At 33.3% G+C, this 18,718-nt stretch overlaps 1 protein-coding gene across 2 annotated transcripts in view; it reads right to left on the bottom strand.

Annotated features, from left to right (window-relative positions):
- VPS50 (VPS50 subunit of EARP/GARPII complex) overlaps positions 1-18,718 on the bottom strand; it is a 134,496-nt gene that overhangs the window by 68,259 nt on the left and 47,519 nt on the right. For both annotated transcript variants that reach the window (XR_009008899.1, XM_028162274.2), the window contains exons 13-16: positions 9,904-10,036; positions 6,986-7,077; positions 2,856-2,950; positions 2,422-2,520 (exon numbers count right to left, since the gene is read on the bottom strand). Coding sequence is in view for 1 of the 2 variants with exons in the window: in XM_028162274.2 (XP_028018075.2) it covers positions 2,422-2,520; positions 2,856-2,950; positions 6,986-7,077; positions 9,904-10,036 (419 nt within the window). In the remaining variant the exon portion in view is untranslated. The remainder of the gene's footprint in view (positions 1-2,421; positions 2,521-2,855; positions 2,951-6,985; positions 7,078-9,903; positions 10,037-18,718) is intronic.

Here is an 18,718-nt window from a genome sequence, read left to right as displayed (position 1 = left end):
GTACATTTTATAAACAGATGTTCTGCCAAAGAGTAAAATGCTTCTATTTTCACCTTTTTACATCTTCAAACCAACAACCTAAATGGACTGTAAAATAAGAGTAATTCGGTTCAAGAATTTCTTTATTCTCAAGAGCTCTACTTGGCAGTAGAGGACCATGAAACAAATTGTAAGCATATTTAAACACTTCAACAAAATTGAAACAGATGATCTATATTTCACCATGTTTCATGGTATTTTTCGGTATTTATGTAATATGATTTGGTGAAGGAGATATTAAATCGGAATTTAGTAGATTTAGATTCATCACTGGCTAATGTAATGACTTTCGTCAACTCAATATATATACATTGGCATCATTTCTAAACTGCCTGTCAAGTTTATCTTGCTTTATAAAGAAGCAGATGTACTTCAGAATACACTGATGGTTGGCACCAACTTTACCAAGTGATTTCATTATAATTTCCCAAATGGCAGCTGTTGGAGAGATAATGACTACAGGCAGTATATGAGCAAGACTGGTTTAAACATTGGTAAAAGAGAAGAATACTACAAAGAAAGATTACATCTTTACTCTTTTTTAACCTATTCCAATTTTTATAATACACAATGCAGCAAGAAAAAAGGGAAAGATCTGCAGGTCATACTTCGGGAGACCTTTTAGTCCAGCCAACTCATTTTACGATTGATAGATAGAACCATATCTCAGAGGGGTTAAATGATTTGTCCAATGACAGAGAGACGGCAAGTGGCAAAAATGTGGTAAGAGCCCGAGTTTACCATTTCCCAGTCCTGCTCTCCTTCTAACAATACAATACAGCCTCCTCAATGGGAAACAAGTTTCACAAATGTTTCTAACAAGAAAAGCCCATTAAAATATTGAGTGTTTTGGAAACAATAATTCATTTCGATATTTTCTAATTTCATCAAGGTGAACTTTTGTGAGGAATATCCATCATAGTCAGAGTCTAGAAATGCCCTTGCCTGGTGGCCACAGATGACAGACACCTTTTGACAGTAAGTAAAATGGAATGCAGAATGCAAACCATTAAATAAATCCATGTTTTTTGCATTACACACATCCTGCAGTCACAATGAACATCAAAAGACCCCCCAGTTGTCTTGCTGGATATAAAGCAATCTTTGAGAAATGGACATCCAGCATGCCTGCATTCTGATAGGGTAAGTGAAGCTTCTGGCTCCTTCACAGTTCTTTATTCTTTCCCATCTGTGAGTATAAGGCCCCTCTCATTTTGGACAGCAATGTGTACAGGCCAAGCCTTCTGTTTTAACAGGGCTTAAGTTTTAACAGAAAAGGAAGTTATAAATTAAGGTAGTGTTAGGGTTTCATGTTGTTCCCTTACCACTGTTTTCCTGAGGTTTAATCAATTAAAAAATTTTTTTTAATTTTTTAAACATTCTCTTCATTCAATTGCGAAACTCAAAGGCTCTGCTTTGGTACAGGATCAACTTAAATAAACTTTCAAAATAAATATTTAATAGTTTACAATTAAGACAGAAAATGTGTACTTAAATATATTTAATAATAAATTAGTCAATGGTTTCATGTCCAGTAATCTCTCTTCTGACATAGCACATATCCCTGTGACCAGGGGTTGACTCCGAACAAGGAGAGAAAGGAGAATTTCAAATCCTAACTCTCCCCAGCACCAAATAACAAAATCAAAACTTAATTTTAAAAAGTAAAAATGCATTATAAAAAGTGAGCTGTAACTCAATTCAAATGATAAAATGTATATAAGGTGTACATAATAGGGTCCAGCTTATATGAAGAAAGGTCTAATAAATATTCTCTGTCTCAATTCAATGCTGCTTTAAGCATACAAACACATTGCTATATAAACATTCTTTCCCACCTTCTTCCACTCCCAAAACCATTCCTAGGCAACCTTTTTAAAGTTAGTAGTGATTGTTTTGCAAAGCAATGTAGTACAAAATCTTGGCTTTGTAGCTACATTCTGAATATCATGCCCTGTTCTCTGAAAGCCTTTTTACTCCTAAAAGGCACACAGTTTCAAGCATCCCCTGTTCACTGAGTGCTGCCGCTACTGATTTAACTTCCTTACTAGCTCACACCATATATGCAGGTAGAGAATAGTGGCCAGATTCTTCTGGGGATCCCTAATGTAATCATCTTTCACCCATACAGAAGTCAGTTCGATATTTTAAGCCCCTCAAGACAAAACACATATTGAAATTTACAAAAAATAAGTAATGAGAATATTTTATGATATTTTTGGTAAAAAAATCCTTAACCATCCTAAAAAAAGCTACAAAGAAGATAGTCTTTCAAATTCAAAAGTAATTATTTTAAACCAATTAACACTATAAGGTTAAGCATTAGACAAAGGTATTCTCACTACCTAAATAAGTCTATTCATATTTTATTAGAGTTCTTACCTATGGTAGTTCTTAAAATAATTGACACTTTGTTTTCTAATAGACTCTTGCAAAACTTCAGACTTGCTACCACAGAATTCTTCTCCAACTTGCATCAACCTAGTTGGACAGAAAGATTTACATAAATTTCAGCAACATGTTTATTATAGGGAAAAAAGAGAAGTACAGGTCATCTTTATTCAAAGATAACAAATCATAAAAATTTGGATGTTTGAAGAAATTCTAAAGATCACATTGATTACAGTTTACAAACATCCAAAGGGCAGAAATATTTAAACACACTCACACATAAACCTAGCAGAAATTAGACTATGAATGTTCAATAATCTTTACTTCCATTAAGTTATACATTACAACTCAGTGATTCATGATTTCATTGATTATCATGGTTCAATAAATCAAACTAAAGAATAAGACAAGATCTCAAACACTACCTGCTGATTATATCCAAAACAAAGATGAAGTCATCATATTTGAATATAGACAAATCAGTTCCAAGCAAGTAGGTTTTTACTTTCAGCTGAACATCCTATAAAAAAATAAATAAATAAATAAATATTTCAAGTAAATCCAAAATATAGAAAATAAGTTCTCAGAACCATTTTTTGTACAGTTACACATTAAAATGAGACAGTAATAGATTCTTAACTTGATAAAAAAAATATCTAGTTAGGCTAATAGTCAGCATATTTAGGGTGATATCATAGAGACAATTCCATGAACATCAGATATAAAAATAGCACAGACTTGGGGTTTCCCTGGTGGCGCAGTGGTTAAGAATCCGCCTGCCAATGCAGGGGACGCGGGTTCGAGCCCTGGTCCAGGAAGATCCCACATGCCATGGAGCAACTAAGCCCGTGCACCACAACTACTGAGCCTGTACTCTAGAGCCCGCGAGCCACAACTACTGAGCCTGCGTGCCACAACTACCGAAGCCCGCGTGCCTAGAGCCCATGCTCCGCAACAAGACAAGCCACCGCAATGAGAAGCCCGCGCACCACAACGAAGAGTAGCCCCCGCTCACCACAACTAGAGAAAGCCCGCGCAGCAACAAAGACCCAATGCAACCAAAAATAAATAAATTAATTTTTAAAAAAATAGTACAGAACACATCATCACTACTAATACACACACACATGCAAGATAAGAATTATATCCTCATACTAGATATACTGATAAAAATCATCATTATTTGGGCATGGTTCAGTAAGCTAGAAACCCCAAAATAATCAATTCAAAAATAATTAGAATTAATAAGATGATTGTGTGAAGTGTTTAAGTACAGTATATAAAAATTAATAGTTTTCACGTATACCTGGCTGAAGCACCTAAAAATGGAGAGATTTCATTTAAAACAAATATTGAAAACACAATATACTTAGGAATAACTTTAATAAGAGCTATCAGACCTATAACAAAAAACTAACAATTCTAATGGGATACAAAAGAAATTTCCATAAATTGGAGAGTTAAGGGACTGAATACATGACTAAATACTGTAAATGTCAATTTCTCCAAGTTAATGTAGAGATACAGTGAAATTCTAACCAAAATCACACACACACAAAAACTTTTCTTCTGAACAATTATTCTAAAATTCACTAGAAATAATAGACAATAACCTCTTTTTTAAAAATAGCACTTTGAAAGGATGAAGTTATCAGTGATGATGGAGGACTTGTACCACCTATATTAAATATATTAAAAACTATCCCAAAAATGCTAGCAATATAGAGAAAAGTCAATGGAATAGGAAAATCAGAAACAGTTCTAATACACACATAAGAGCTTAATAAACAGCAGTAAAAACTAATGCTTTCTGATTATTTACTTTTGTCAAGAATTATACTAAGAACTTTACATATTATCTTTACTTTTAAAACTAAAACATGATATAAAAACATTTAAAATAAAGGAATAGTCAAGGATTTATCAGGAAAATATGAACAAAATAAATACAGCAATGGTAATAATAAAGCAAACTAGAATTCACTGCAAAATGCCTAAGGAGAAAAGAGCTATTTTTTTAAATTAATAAAGAGAATTATGTACAATGAGGGTAAGTAAAGTGGTTATTAGCATTGCATCATCAATCAACATGGCATCCGGTATAAAAACAAAAGCTGTTAGAAATAAAAGAAAAACCTGACAAAACTACAATCATTCTGGAAGATTAAAACTCCTCCCTCAGAACAGCACAGACCAAGAAAACCACAACCAAATAAGAATATAGATGAGAATAATACATATAAATAATAAACTGCTTTAATTTACATAGAGAACCTAATTCCCAATACAAAGAAGAAATACATGGTTATTTTTCAAATGCCCCAGGAAGAACTTTAAAAGTGGGTGGTTTATTAGGCTGTAAAGAAAATCTCAAATTCACAAAAAGTAGAAATATTCCAACCCTAATTTCCTATAGTAAAAAGAAAGAAATAATAAGCATTTTAAAACTGTCACTTCTCATGTATCAAATATTTAAAGACTAAAAAGAAAATCTTGGAAGACCAAGACTTTCATATGGTTGGATATGTAAACTCCATGAGGTCAAGGACCATGCTTTCACCACCATCTTCTTAAACCCACAAACAGTGTGATACACATATTATGACTGATACAACCTTTTTCCCTTAAAGGTTCTGACTGAGTCAAAATGCATGGAAAATTTGCGACAATATTCTAAAAACTGAAAAGTTTTTATAATAATAATCAAGGTGATTACGATTCTGAGTTTAGTTTTATGTCAGAAATGTTAACTATCTTCTTATGCTTCTCAATCATCATTTATCATCTCTATAATAAATTTATGATGTCAATAAACTGTCACATGCTCACTTGTGCTTTGGAATTTAGCATTTCAGATATTAGAATTATGGTAGGTATAGCATATATTATATAACATCCCCAGTGGGGTCAAGGGCAGTATCCCAAAATAAAACACATTTATATCCCTTCAACATATGAATGTTCACCTTAATGGGATAAATAAACACTACAAGAAGCCAAATGACAATACTGGTCAGATTGTGCTATCAAATGAATTCAATTCCTGCCAGGTTTTGTCTGCCAGATGTGTTCTCAAAAAACATTTACTTTTCAGAGCTTTTGCCTTTTTCAATTGCATTGAGCTTTGTAATTTCAATTTAACAAACAGTAATGAGTTCCCAACGTACACAAAGTCCTGTGTAGAACTGGATGAGAATTGGGGTTGGAAGTGCAAAAGGGACTTGAAGTGGGTGGAGATGAAGATATTCTAAAACTTGAAACCTACAACACAATTATCTATATTCAAAAGCATGATGACTTTCATTAAACTGGCCAAACACTTAAATGATAATAGCTTTACTAAATCTTACATTTAACAGATATTCCTATATCAAGAATGACATTAGGTTGCCAGACTGAATAGAAACTAGCTATATAAAATACCAGGCCAATAATCCAAAGTACTTTGAATTACCAGAAATTCTATCATAGATTCTACAATTTCAACAAAGTATAATTAGAGCCTGTTAGAAGACTAAATCAGAAACAACTCATATCTGACCCTAGAGAATGAGATTTTCCTTTCTGTTATACATAACATTCAGAAAAAAGTCAGCCCCAACCCATAATTAATGGAAAACTAAAAATTAGTTTCATATGGTCACATCAGAAAATACAAAAGGTGAAGCTCTTACCACTATCACATATTTAAATATTAAGTATAAATTCAAATAGCATATCCAATAGAAAGTTATCAAAAGTTAGAAGAGCACTAAATTATAACTGCTAAGTGATTCTTGAGGAAATTTATGTTTTCAGTATATATTTTCCTAAACAATTTTTTCAAAAGAAATCCTATAAAAGATTTTCAAACTAAACATCAGCTTCATTAGAAAAATCAAAAATACATTTTAAAAGACCATAATATGGTCAAAGTGTCTATAGTCTTCTAAATTTTGAAGCAGTCCAAAAAGAACAAAGTTATCATCAAAGAAATTACACTTATCTAGGAAGTAAAAATTTTTAACAAATTAACAAATTTAGTTATCTGATAACAACTGAGCTACTAAACTGCAAAAGAAAAGCCAAGGAATACACATTTGGTCAATAAATACATAAGATTCACTCAAGGCACAATAATCACTGACTTAGAATTCTTCATTCTGTTCTAGACTCCAACCCAACTATGTCACCTATTATATAGTTATCCTTTTCCTAAAATTAATAGAAAAGGAAAAAAACCACACACACAAAATAAACAGTATCTCAATAAGAAAACAACTTCTTTAGGAAAGCACAAATCTGTTAGGACACTAAAAGCAAAATGTGATCAAGGAATATTTCCAATGGATATTTTCAAATTAAAACTTTTTCTACTGCCACTTATCGTCAAATATAATTGACAACTAAATTACAGAACTCAAATGGTAGACTTATTCCAAAGAAAAACTAACATATGATTAGATCTGCAGGGAAAACAAACAAATACAGAAAACTTAAATACTGAATTTCTAAAACAACTTTGACATGAAGGTTTCTATTGCTTTGGTAAAAAAATAGTTTAAAAAAACCAAACCTGCCATATTCGTGTAAGTCCATGTTCTAATTTCTTTTTTATGTAGCCACGATCAAAATTTGTTTCTTCAGTACCCATCATATTACTCCCTTCTGAAAATAAAAGACGGTATACGTTTTAAAATTTGCTTCACATTTTTGTTTTCAAAAAAAAAAATTTGGATTCTCATATACTGTAAGCATGTGTAAAATACAGAAAATATTCTCAATATTTATACAACGAAAACAATGGCAAAAAATAGGAATTAGGATTAAACTCATTTGATAAAATAGACAAATTCAGACTCTGAAATGTTAAGTACTTTACACCTAAGACCACTCAGCTTATATGTGATTATAGCTGGGATTCCAACTTGGGTAGTGTTGTCCCAGAAACCAGATTCTTAATGACCCATATACTGCCTACTGCCAGGGCATTACAGGACCAATTAACCCAATTTTCAATTAATATGTTAACAAGAGTACAGAGTGCAAAACTGCTCATGCAGTGAGGCAATGATACATACATTTTATATTTTTCATGATCCAGAATACTTTTATCCGTTCCAGGTAAATAATCTAACAATGTCCAGTTCAACAGGTAAGATCAATGACCTGCCTCAAAATAATTCTCCCCCTAAAAGCAACTGAAAATACACATACACATTATATTTTAAAAATTATGCCTTTGTGCAAGTAAACTGTGCAGAACAACTGAGGATATGATCTCATCTGAGGCTAGCAGGGTACCCACTGATAAGCAGCAAAAGGCCCTTTCATAGGCCAGGCCCCAGATACATGCCTAATGTACCTGTGACTACTCCTACAGCATAAGCCATATCATCTGTATGGTCTGGCTATTAGGAACCCAGCAGCTCAGAGCAGTGCACCTGAGCTACAGCTTTAGTTTATTTAGAACGGTGAAGTGTTCGGACACCAGTAGTATCACTAGAGAACTACAACAGATGAACTCTAGAGGCCCTTTCAGCTGTATGAAGTTCTGTGAAGACTAACTTTTAAATTACTGATTCCTACAATTTTAGTCCTTAATGTGAATACGAGAGGAAGAACTTCTGGTGAACAAATAACTTTTTACAGCCCTAGATATTGTCAGCTGACTATTAGACTGACCAGAGTCCTCAACATTCTTAAATTATACAGATTAGGGTGAAGGAATTTTAGCAAAGAGGACTAAGTATAGAAGGTTCAAATAGAGTTTTAAGTTTGAATCTATACCCCAGTGAAAATGCATACAATACATAATACCTGTAAACTATTAGCCTGAAGCAAAAAGCGAGCTTCACCATGATGAGTATATATTGTCTTCTATACTCATATCTAAAGTATGTATTAATTTTGTTCCAAACTTTTCCTTTGGTTTCTCCTTAAATAATGTACTAGAAAAAGGAAAAGAGGTGCTGAGATATCTAAACAGGTACCATATCTAGAAAAAAATAAAGGTTGCCAAAACAAGATAAACTTTGTGGGGAAAAAATCCCTTAGGCCCAGGAATTCCCTAGGAAAAATGAAATTTAAAAAAAAAAAAAAAAGGCCTATAGACATTTCATTATTATTATAATCATCTCTCTTGATCCATTTCCTTTGATGATATTAACAACAACCAGTGTAAGCACTTTTTACATTTTCTCTAAACTTTACAGCAATCCTACAGGTAGATGTGTTACTACACTCTGAAGCTTTTTGTTTGTTTTGTTTTCTTAAGCTATCATTTTAAGGAGCAAACTGAAGCCTGGAGATGATAAAGTGACTTTTTCACATTCTCACCTTTGGTAAATGGCAGTCAAACTTTGAAGCAAGGTATCTCTGACTGCAAAGCCCATACTCCCAGATGTAGTAGAGGAGTTGGGTAAAAATAGTCTGGCCTAGAATCCTGGCTCAACGCCCACCCCTGTTTTCTGCTTTCTCCTTTCTCTCTTCCTTTAAACCTCTTCCTCCCCCAACAATATTTCTAAAAGAATGAAAATCCTTCCACAGAATTTATCTTTCTTATTTTTTGCTATCTGTATTTATGAGCTTCTTATGAGTCAAGATAAATATTAAACGTATGTCTTCTATATTACCAAAATCCTATGTTTAATCAAACTAAGATTTGAGCATTCCTCCACCCACCCAACCACAGAAACCAAACATTTCAGAAATTAGAAGTTACTAAAATAACTTGATTGACTAGCTATATTAAACTGTATGTAATACAAAAAAACAGGTACAGTATAATTTATTTTGCCCATACTAAATACTGGTAGACTCATTTATTACTTTTAAAAGTATTTTGAATACTTAATCTTAGCTATTGTTCAAGGATAATCACTTAAGATATATAATTACATGAATGAAGTAATTTAAACATGCCTAGTTAATATAATTTTCAAAGATTTGCTCTTTATGACTATACCATAGACATTTAAAGTTGTATTTTGCTTTCAAAGGTGATATTTAAAAACATCATTTTTTATGAAATTTTTATGTCCTGCTATCTATTTTCAGGAAGAAAAGTATCAGTATAATTATTAATTCTTAGAATCTAGTTTTATTAGTACAACTTGAATATTAGCAAAAAAGACTTAATATTGAACATTAGCATTAATTTTATAGTAAATTTGGACAGACCAATGTCCTACCTAGTTTGCAACTCATTTTTTTTTAAAGCTCTTTCTTAATAACTTAGTCCTAAGGTCATCACCACATATTCCTGGAAACTGGTAATACCTATCACATAAGAAGTCCTTTGGCCCAGTTAATCCCCAAAGGTAATAGAGTTTTTATAGTAGCTGAATCACTTTCTCTGGTAAACATTTAACCTATGGTCATCATGGTCCCTGAAATTCTAAAAGTATAGCTGTCCCTTTTCTTTCTCCTTACTCCAGAAATACGGCATATTTATAGTTCAGTTTTTAAAATCAAATCAAAATAATTTCCTACCAGAAGCAGAAGTAGTATCCTCACTGTCATGCTTTTCATGCCATTCCATAGTTCTGTAATAGCTGAGCATAACCTCCCACAGTGCTTTGCACAGGTCAGCAAGGCATGGAATATAGCTGTCTGGTGTAACATGCTGAAGAAAATGACAAGAGCCAACTTTCAAATTATCATGTTTACTTTAACACAAAGTTAATCAAAATAAAATGTTATGGTGTCAATCAAATGCATTGAAGAATTAGATAAGAAAATTTCTTCCACTGATATATCTAAAAAGAAAGTTCAATGGCAAGAAAATTTTGTTCAAGTAATTCCTATTTTAACATGGCTTTTTAGTATTCATTAGGAGTATTAGTCCATATACTATGAATCCACATACTACTGAATGGCAAGTGCTCTCATAACCAGACGTGCAAACTTCCCCAAATATATTTTTTCAAAGCCATGTTCTTAGCATGAAATGCAGCTTTACACTCACCCTTGGACCCAAGTTACAACTTGTAAAAAGGTGGTCATACTTTACAAGTCAATCATTTTATTTATGTAAATTAAGTAAGTACCTTTGACAATCTGCAAATTCTGTAAATCACATGGATATAGATATTTCATATTTGAGAACAGCATTTTAAAATGTTTTATATAACATGGCTATGAAACAATATGTGGTCCCAAATCTTCTCCCTAAAGGAAATGCATGGATTTTTCTCCCTCTATCCTTTGTAAAAACTATCAGTTTGTCATTCTGCCCTTTTTTTCTGCAGGTAGAGTAATGCCTCCATTCTATTTTGCAGGCTTTCTGTCTGTCACAATGGAGCATCTGCTCCATCATTTGAGATTTCGTAGCATTTGTTCAATTTGTAATCAATCCACCACAACTGATCATGCTGATAAAACAGTGAAAGGCTAATAAGACTATGATGCAAGCCCCCTAAAATAAACAGCTAGCAGAAATAAGCTATATAGGAAGTATAGCTATGGTGTTATCGATGCTCAGGAAATCCCAGTTGGTAGTCGTCCTCTCTCTTTCAAAAATTATCTTTTCTCTCCATAATGATTTCCCCCTCCTCTAAATTCCCCATTTACTAAAACATTCATTCATCAAGCAATTAATAAAAATACTAATTTGTATGACTCAACAAGTACACTTTTGTGTAGGCACGTCAAATCTCTGAAACTCAACTAAGAAGTAGTAAAATAAAGAAGTTGTTAACCACTGGAGTCAGACTACCCAACTGGGACTTATGCCAAGAACAGTACAATGGTTCAATCTTATAGGATCTATTAACATAATCTGTCACATTAATAGGTCTAAGAAGAAAAACAAAATGATTGTCCCCAAAGATGCTGAAAACCCTTTGACAAAATTCAACAGCCATTCCTAATAATAACTCATGAGAAAATAAAAACGGATACACATTTCCCTAAGATGAGGAAACTTTAGTGCATACCCACTGTGGTCAGGAAGAAGACAAGGATGTCTACTATCTCCACTACTTTTTAACAATGTTCTTGAGGTACTAGCCAATGCAATTAGACTAGAGAAAATGATAAGAAGCAAAAGAATAGGAAAAGAAGAAATAAAACTACTTCTACCTGCAAATGACATAATATACCTAGAATATAATTCCTAGAGAATGAATGATAAAACTCAAACAGTAAAAGAATTCAGCAAGGTAGCAGGTTATAAAATTAACATATAAAAATAACAGAATTCATATACACAAATAATAACTATTTAGAAGATACAATGAATGAGAAATCTCCACTTACAATAACAACAAAAAAGATAAAAATTTTAGGAATAAACTTAACAAAAAATGATCCAAAATTCTATGAAGAAAACTGAAAGACATAAAGGTAGACTTGAACAAATAGAAAGACATCCCTCACTCTTGGTTAGGATGTCTCAACATCATCGAGATGTCAGTTCTCCCTAAGTTAATTTATGAATTTACTGAGATACCAATAAAAACAAGAAATAGATCCAGCCTCATATAAAAATATGGTATATGATAAAGATGGCATCTCATATCACTTAAGTGAAGACAGTCTTTTTCATTACTAGTGTTGGGACAACCTGATAGTCAGTTGGAAAAAGACTAAATTAGATCTACTCCTCACACCATCCACAAGAACAAACTCCAAATGGATAAGACAGCTGAACCTAAAAAATAAAACTATACTAGCACCAAAAGAAAACATGAGTTAATTCTTCTCTCACCTTGATATAGGTAAAGGCTTTCTAATTATGACTCAAAATTCAGTGGTAATGAAAGTAAAATTTGATAAATTTTACTACATAAAAATTTTTATAAATTTTCTATAACAACAACAACAAAACAACAGTAAACAAATCAAATGATAAACTTGAAAAAAGTATTCACAATACATGTCACAATAAAAAAAATCTCACATTTATAATGAACTCTTAAAAATTTGGGGGGAAAGGACCAAAAATCCTATAGAAAAATGGGAAGAAGATATAAACACACTTAACAGAGATATAAAGATGGCCCTTAAATATTTGAAAACATATCCAACTTCACTCATAAGAGGGCAAATGTAAATTAGAACTACAGTAAGAAACAAATTCTCAGGCATCAGATCAGTGAAAATTTTAAAGCTGCCCGTTAACAAAGATTCTCCCCTTGACCAAACTCTAGCCAGCTCCCTGAGCCCTCTCCTTCATTAGGCCTCAATCTTGACCTACAAAGAGTTGAACAAGACACTAATGTAGTTTCTAGCAGCTCACGGCCACAACCCTAGGATGACCCTAAGCACCCCTTAAAGTGCTTGCCTGAGAAAAGTCAAGGCTGCCAAAAGAATATATTGTTTGTTCCAGCTAAAACCTGAAGATAGGGCCCCTGTCTCCCAGTCTCTGAGGGAGAAGGTGGGAGCCTAACCCAGATGGGTTTCACATGGACCAAGCCCCCTTGTTTTTTGTAATTTTTCACTTCCTTGCTTCTTCTGAGCCCCTGCTCATCCCCCTTCCTAGTCCCTCTTTCTCCCTTTACAATTCCCAGTGACCCCTGTACAAATGGAAGCTGAGTTCAGTTCACAATGGATTCTTTTCCCCATTACAACAGTATATTACTGATTGAAATCTGTCCATACCACTTTAATTAGTGTCCAGTTTTGTTTATCTTTGATACCATATATACTCTGTTGGCAAGGCTGTGAACAAAAAAACAGGAACTCTCATCCACTGCTGGTGGGAATGCAAAATGATACAATTCTCTGGAAACGAATTTGACATTGTCTAACAAAACCACACTGTCTAACAAAACTACATGTGTATTTTCCCTTTGACCCAGCAATCTCACTTCTAGGAATTTATCCTGAAGGTGTACTTCAAACAATGTGAAAATACATACGCACAAGGTTATTCATTGAAGGATTATCTGTAACTGCAAAATATTGGAATCTATCTAAATGTCCAAACACAGGAGATCAGCTGGATAAACTATCTTCACACACAAAAAAGAGCACTTTGCAACTGTGAAAAATAATGATAAGCAGACATATACATTTAAAAAAAATTTTAAATAAAAAATTTTCCCTTTCATATGATACATATACATGTGAGAAAGGGAAAATTTATATATATATATATATATATATATATGTCATAAGAAATAGAAAAAAATTTAATGATATATCTGCCTATCATCAAAAAAATAAACAGTGAATATAAAGAAGAAAACACTTAAGTCAGTTACCTGTAAGAGGTGGCGTGGGGAATAAAAATGGAAGGAACACAGGAGGTAGTGAAACTTCTGAGTATACCGAATTGGCTATGGGTACCTATTTACAGAAAAATTAGAATGGCTATCCAGATTTACACATGGCTTGCAGAGATCAACACAAGTATTTCTGCATACTTATGCCATAATTTGGGGTAACTTTTTATGTTGACTTTCCCTGTTTACTATTATAATTACTACCTTTACAATGAACCAGTCTTGCTTTTTTCCTTGGTTTATTTTTACCACATCATTACAACTGACATAGCTCTCATACCACACACATGTAATGAAAACCGATGATGCAGAAGGTCAGGAAAAAGCTAAAAGCAGAGGACAAAGAAAAGCAAAAATCACAAAAACATTCTGGGCTGCAAATCAAAAATCATTCACCGGAATAAAGGTACTCTTCTACAAACTTTTATAAACTCAACTTTGCATAAATTTGTGTTTATATTATGCAAATAAATTTAATCTAATTATATCCCAACATATCTTTCTGACAGATAAAAGGAAGGCAGTGTCAGTCTTATTTTTCCCAAAGAAAAATTATAACTATACAAATAATTGTGCTATAGCCCACCAATTAACTTTTATTATACTTGCCACAGTTTAACAAACCAGAAAATTGAAACTTGGAAATACTACCTTCTATTCTCCACCCAACCACTGTCTAGCTACATTATTTGCCTATTTATTTAAGGAAAAGGAGGTTCTTTACTGTGTTACGTCTTGACTATTTTCTAAACTTTAATGGGTTTGGATGAGATTATACACACAGAAATGTTTATATGGCATTTTTTTCAGAAAACGTTGAAATTATTTAGTGAAATTATACCAAGCTTTTTCTCACCAAACTTACTCAAGTGTAAATAATTCACAAATCTAGCTAGGCCAATGCCCATGTCTAAAAGTCTCCTAAACTTACCTTCAAAAATGTTCATATGTACAAACATAAGACTATGATGTCCTGAGCAAGATGATTCTTACCTAAATTTATATTCTAAAATAGAAACAAATGTATAGATTCATTATACTAAATACACAGAAAGTAAATAGTTTAAGAAAAAAGGCAAGGTGGGATAGATATATAAATATTGTTTTTAATAGATTTAAGCCAAAATGTGTTCATCTGTTCTTGAAGACTATGCTGACAATAAGAGTTATTTCATTTTAAAGTTGGACTCCAGAAACCACTTTCCCCTATACTGTGCAATCAACTAGTGTCAATTCTCAAAGCAACAAATGCTTCTGATGCTTTTAACACCTTATCACTAAAATCATTCATAACTAGCGCTCTCTCGTTAATTTATAAAAATCACCTCCAAATTTCAAATAGAGACTCTTATTACACAGACATGTATGAACCATAACTATAACAAGACAGATTCAAAGAAACCAACAAATAAGTAAATAATTGTATAAGTAATCAAAAAATAAAAGGCAGCCCAAGAAGAGAATATGAGTTTCTGAATTACAACTTCCACTCGGACATCAATTCTTCTTCACACCAGCAGAGCATAACAGAAAGAGAACTAGACAAGAAATTGGAAGCCCTGCATCCCAGTCAGCACCAATTCCACAACTTACCAGTCACATGCCCTTAGATAGTAAACCACTCTGGATATCTTAGGTTCACCTTTTATGAAACAGTGTTAGAGATGCCTGGATCTGCTACCTCTTCATTGGTTTAATCCATTCACTTATTACTAGATACCTAACACTGCAACTCAGTTCGAGTCCCAATTAATGGGTGATTCATTTAGTATAAAACCAGGAATACCAAGGCAGAGGAGTGCCATATTGCAATTCCAGTTCAATGTTCTTATCATGTATCAATGATAGCAACGAAAGCCTTGAATTAAGCAATTTAGAAAATATTCACAGTGAGACACCCCAAAGAACTAAATAGCATGTCTTAAAAATTTTTTAAGAAAATTTGGGAAATAGAAATTTACTTATCAAACATTTCTCTGTGTTCCAGAGCTATTTTCCACTTCCATTCTAAAGCTAGTAGTACCAATTTATTCAGGAAACGTTGAGAGGTGAGAAGAAAAGAGGAAAAAGGTGTAGTATTTCAGAACTATCTCAAAAATCATGCAGAAAAGGAGGAATATTTTAAGTAACCTAGGTTTTTTTTTTTTGTAACTCACAACCTCGTTACAGATAACATACATGTCTGGTAACCAGTGATCACAGGTAACAAATATCCTGGGGGAGCAGGATTTAGAGAAAATTCACAAATCCAGATGTTACAATGCAGAAAGCTCAACACAGCATTACAACTAAGCTTCACTATTCAAACATCAAAATTCACTCCTTAATCAAATCTTGATTAACACTTTCACAGAATCCACAGATCTGATTTCCAATCTCATCACTATCAGTTAAGAGTAAAACTTTGTACCTCCCATCTCTACTATTAACCATCACAACCAACCTACCTGGTCAAAATTAAAATGATGAAATTAGCTTGTTAAAACCAGCCACATCTCAGCCTTAATTATAAATAATAAATTTAATAAGAATCTAGAGGCCATTTTCACAGAACAGTGTAAATTCAGAAATGAATATATGCAGCCTTTTCAAATCTGAAGCACACAATGAAAAAAATGTCACCTTTTGAAAGTTGCTTCGGTGCAAAGTGGTAAATATGGAAAAAAGAGGCCGCTAAATTTAGCCTTTTAGTTCATATTAATTTACTTTTATACCCATCAGAAATCTCTATTACCAATTACCTACAAAAATTTCAGGAAGATGATTTTTTTATATTAAAACATCAAAATAAAAATTCTTACTTGCTCATGACTCCAGCATTTCACTTCATACATCTAACACCAAGGGATAAAGCAAATAACCTAGAGTCTCTCTGAAGCTTTAAAAACTATGACTCTCCATAGGTAAAATATGCATATGCTGTAGCAAAACTTTCCTTATACTAAACTAGATTCATTCATGATTTAAAAACATGAAGTCCGAGCCATAGCAATCAGAGAAGAAAAAGAAATAAAAGGAATCCAAATCGGAAAACAAGAAGTAAAACTGGCACTGTTTGCAGATGACATGATACTATACATAAAAAAATCCTAAAGATGCCACCAGAAAACTACTAGAGCTGATCAATGAATTTGGTAAAGTTGCAGGATACAAAATTAATGCATGAAATCTCTTGCATTCTTACACACTAACAACGAAAGATCAGAAAGAGAAATTAAGGAAACAATTCCATTTATCAGTGCAACAAAAAGAATAAAATACTTAGGAATAAACCTACCTAAGGAGGCAAAAGACTTGTATGTAGAAAACTGTAAGATAATGATGAAAGAAATCAAAGATGACACAAGGATAGAGAAATAAACCATGTTCTTGGACTGGAAGAATCAATATTGTGAAAATGACTAAAATACCCAAAGCAATCTACAGATTCAATGCAATCCCTACCAAATTATCAATGGCACTTTTCACAGAATTAGAACAAAAAATTTTTTAATTTTTATGGAAACACAAAAGACCCTGAATAGCCAAAGCAATCTTGAGAAAGAAAAACAGAACTGGAGGAATCAGGCTCCCTGACTCCAGACTAAACTAAAAAGCTATAGTAATCAAGACAGTATGTATGGTACTGGCACAAAAACAGAAATATAGATCAATGGAACAGGATAGAAAGCTCAGAGATAAACCCACGCACCTATGGTCAACTAACCTATGACAAAGGAGGCAAGGATATACAATGGAGAAAAGACAGTCTCTTCAATAAGTGGTGCTGGGAAAACTGGACAGCTACATGTAAAAGAATGAAATTAGAACACTTCTTAACACCATATATACAAAAATAATCTCAAAATGGATTCGAGACCTAAATGTAAGGCCAGACACTATAAAACTCTTAGAGGAAAACATAGGCAGAACACTCCATGACATAAATCACAGCAAGATCCTTTTTGACCCACCTCCTAGAGAAATGGAATTAAAAACAAAACTAAACAAATGGGACCTAATGAAACTTCAAAGCTTTTGCACCGCAAAGGAAACCATAAACAAGACGAAAAGACAACCCTCAAAATGGGAGAAAATATTTGCAAACGAATCAATGGACAAAAGATTAATCTCCAAAATATATAAACAGCTCATGCAGCTCAATATTAAAAAAACAAACAACCCAATCCAAAAATGGGCAGAAGACCTAAATAGACATTTCTCCAAAGAAGACCAACAGATGGCCAAGAAGCACATGAAAAGCTGCTCAACATCACTAATTTTTAGAGAAATGCAAATCAAAACTACAATGAGGTATCACCTCACACCAGTCAGAATGGCCATCATCAAAAAAATCTACAAACAGCAAATGCTGGAGAAGGTGTGGAGAAAAGGGAACCCTCTTGCACTGTTGGTGGGAATGTAAATTGATACAGCCACTGTGGAGAACAGTATGGAGCTTCCTTAAAAAACTAAAAATAGAACTACCATACAACACAGCAATCCCACTACTGGGCATATACCCAGAGAAAACTGTAATTCCAAAAGACACATGCACCCCATGTTCATTGCAGCACAATTTACAATAGCCAGGACATGGAAGCAACCTAAATGTCCAACAATAGAGGAATGGATAAAGAAGATGTGGTACGTATATACATTGGAATATTACTCAGCCATAAAAAGGAACAAAATTGTGCCATTTGCAGAGACATGGATGGACCTAGAGTCTGTCATACAGAGTGAAGTCAGTCAGAAAGAGAAAAACAAATATTGTATATTAACGCATATATGTGGAATCTAGAAAAATGGTACAGATGAACCTATCTGCAAAGCAGAAATGGGGACACAGACGTAGAGAACAAATGTATGGACACCAAGGGGGGATGTGGGGAGTGGGATGAACTGCGAGATTGGGACTGACGTATATACACTACTATGTATAAAATAGATAACTAATGACAACAGACTGTATAGCACAGGGAACTCTACTCAGTGCTCTGTGGTGACCTTAATGGGAAGGAAATCCAAAAAAGAGGGGATATATGTATACATATAGCTGATTCACTTCGCTGTACAGCAGAAACTAACACAACATT

Source organism: Balaenoptera acutorostrata, chromosome 7 (assembly GCF_949987535.1).
Source record: "Balaenoptera acutorostrata chromosome 7, mBalAcu1.1, whole genome shotgun sequence".
Lineage (NCBI taxonomy): Eukaryota > Metazoa > Chordata > Mammalia > Artiodactyla > Balaenopteridae > Balaenoptera > Balaenoptera acutorostrata.
The sequence above is the reverse complement of the archived record's forward strand: the minus strand, read 5'-3'. Positions and strand labels throughout refer to the sequence as shown.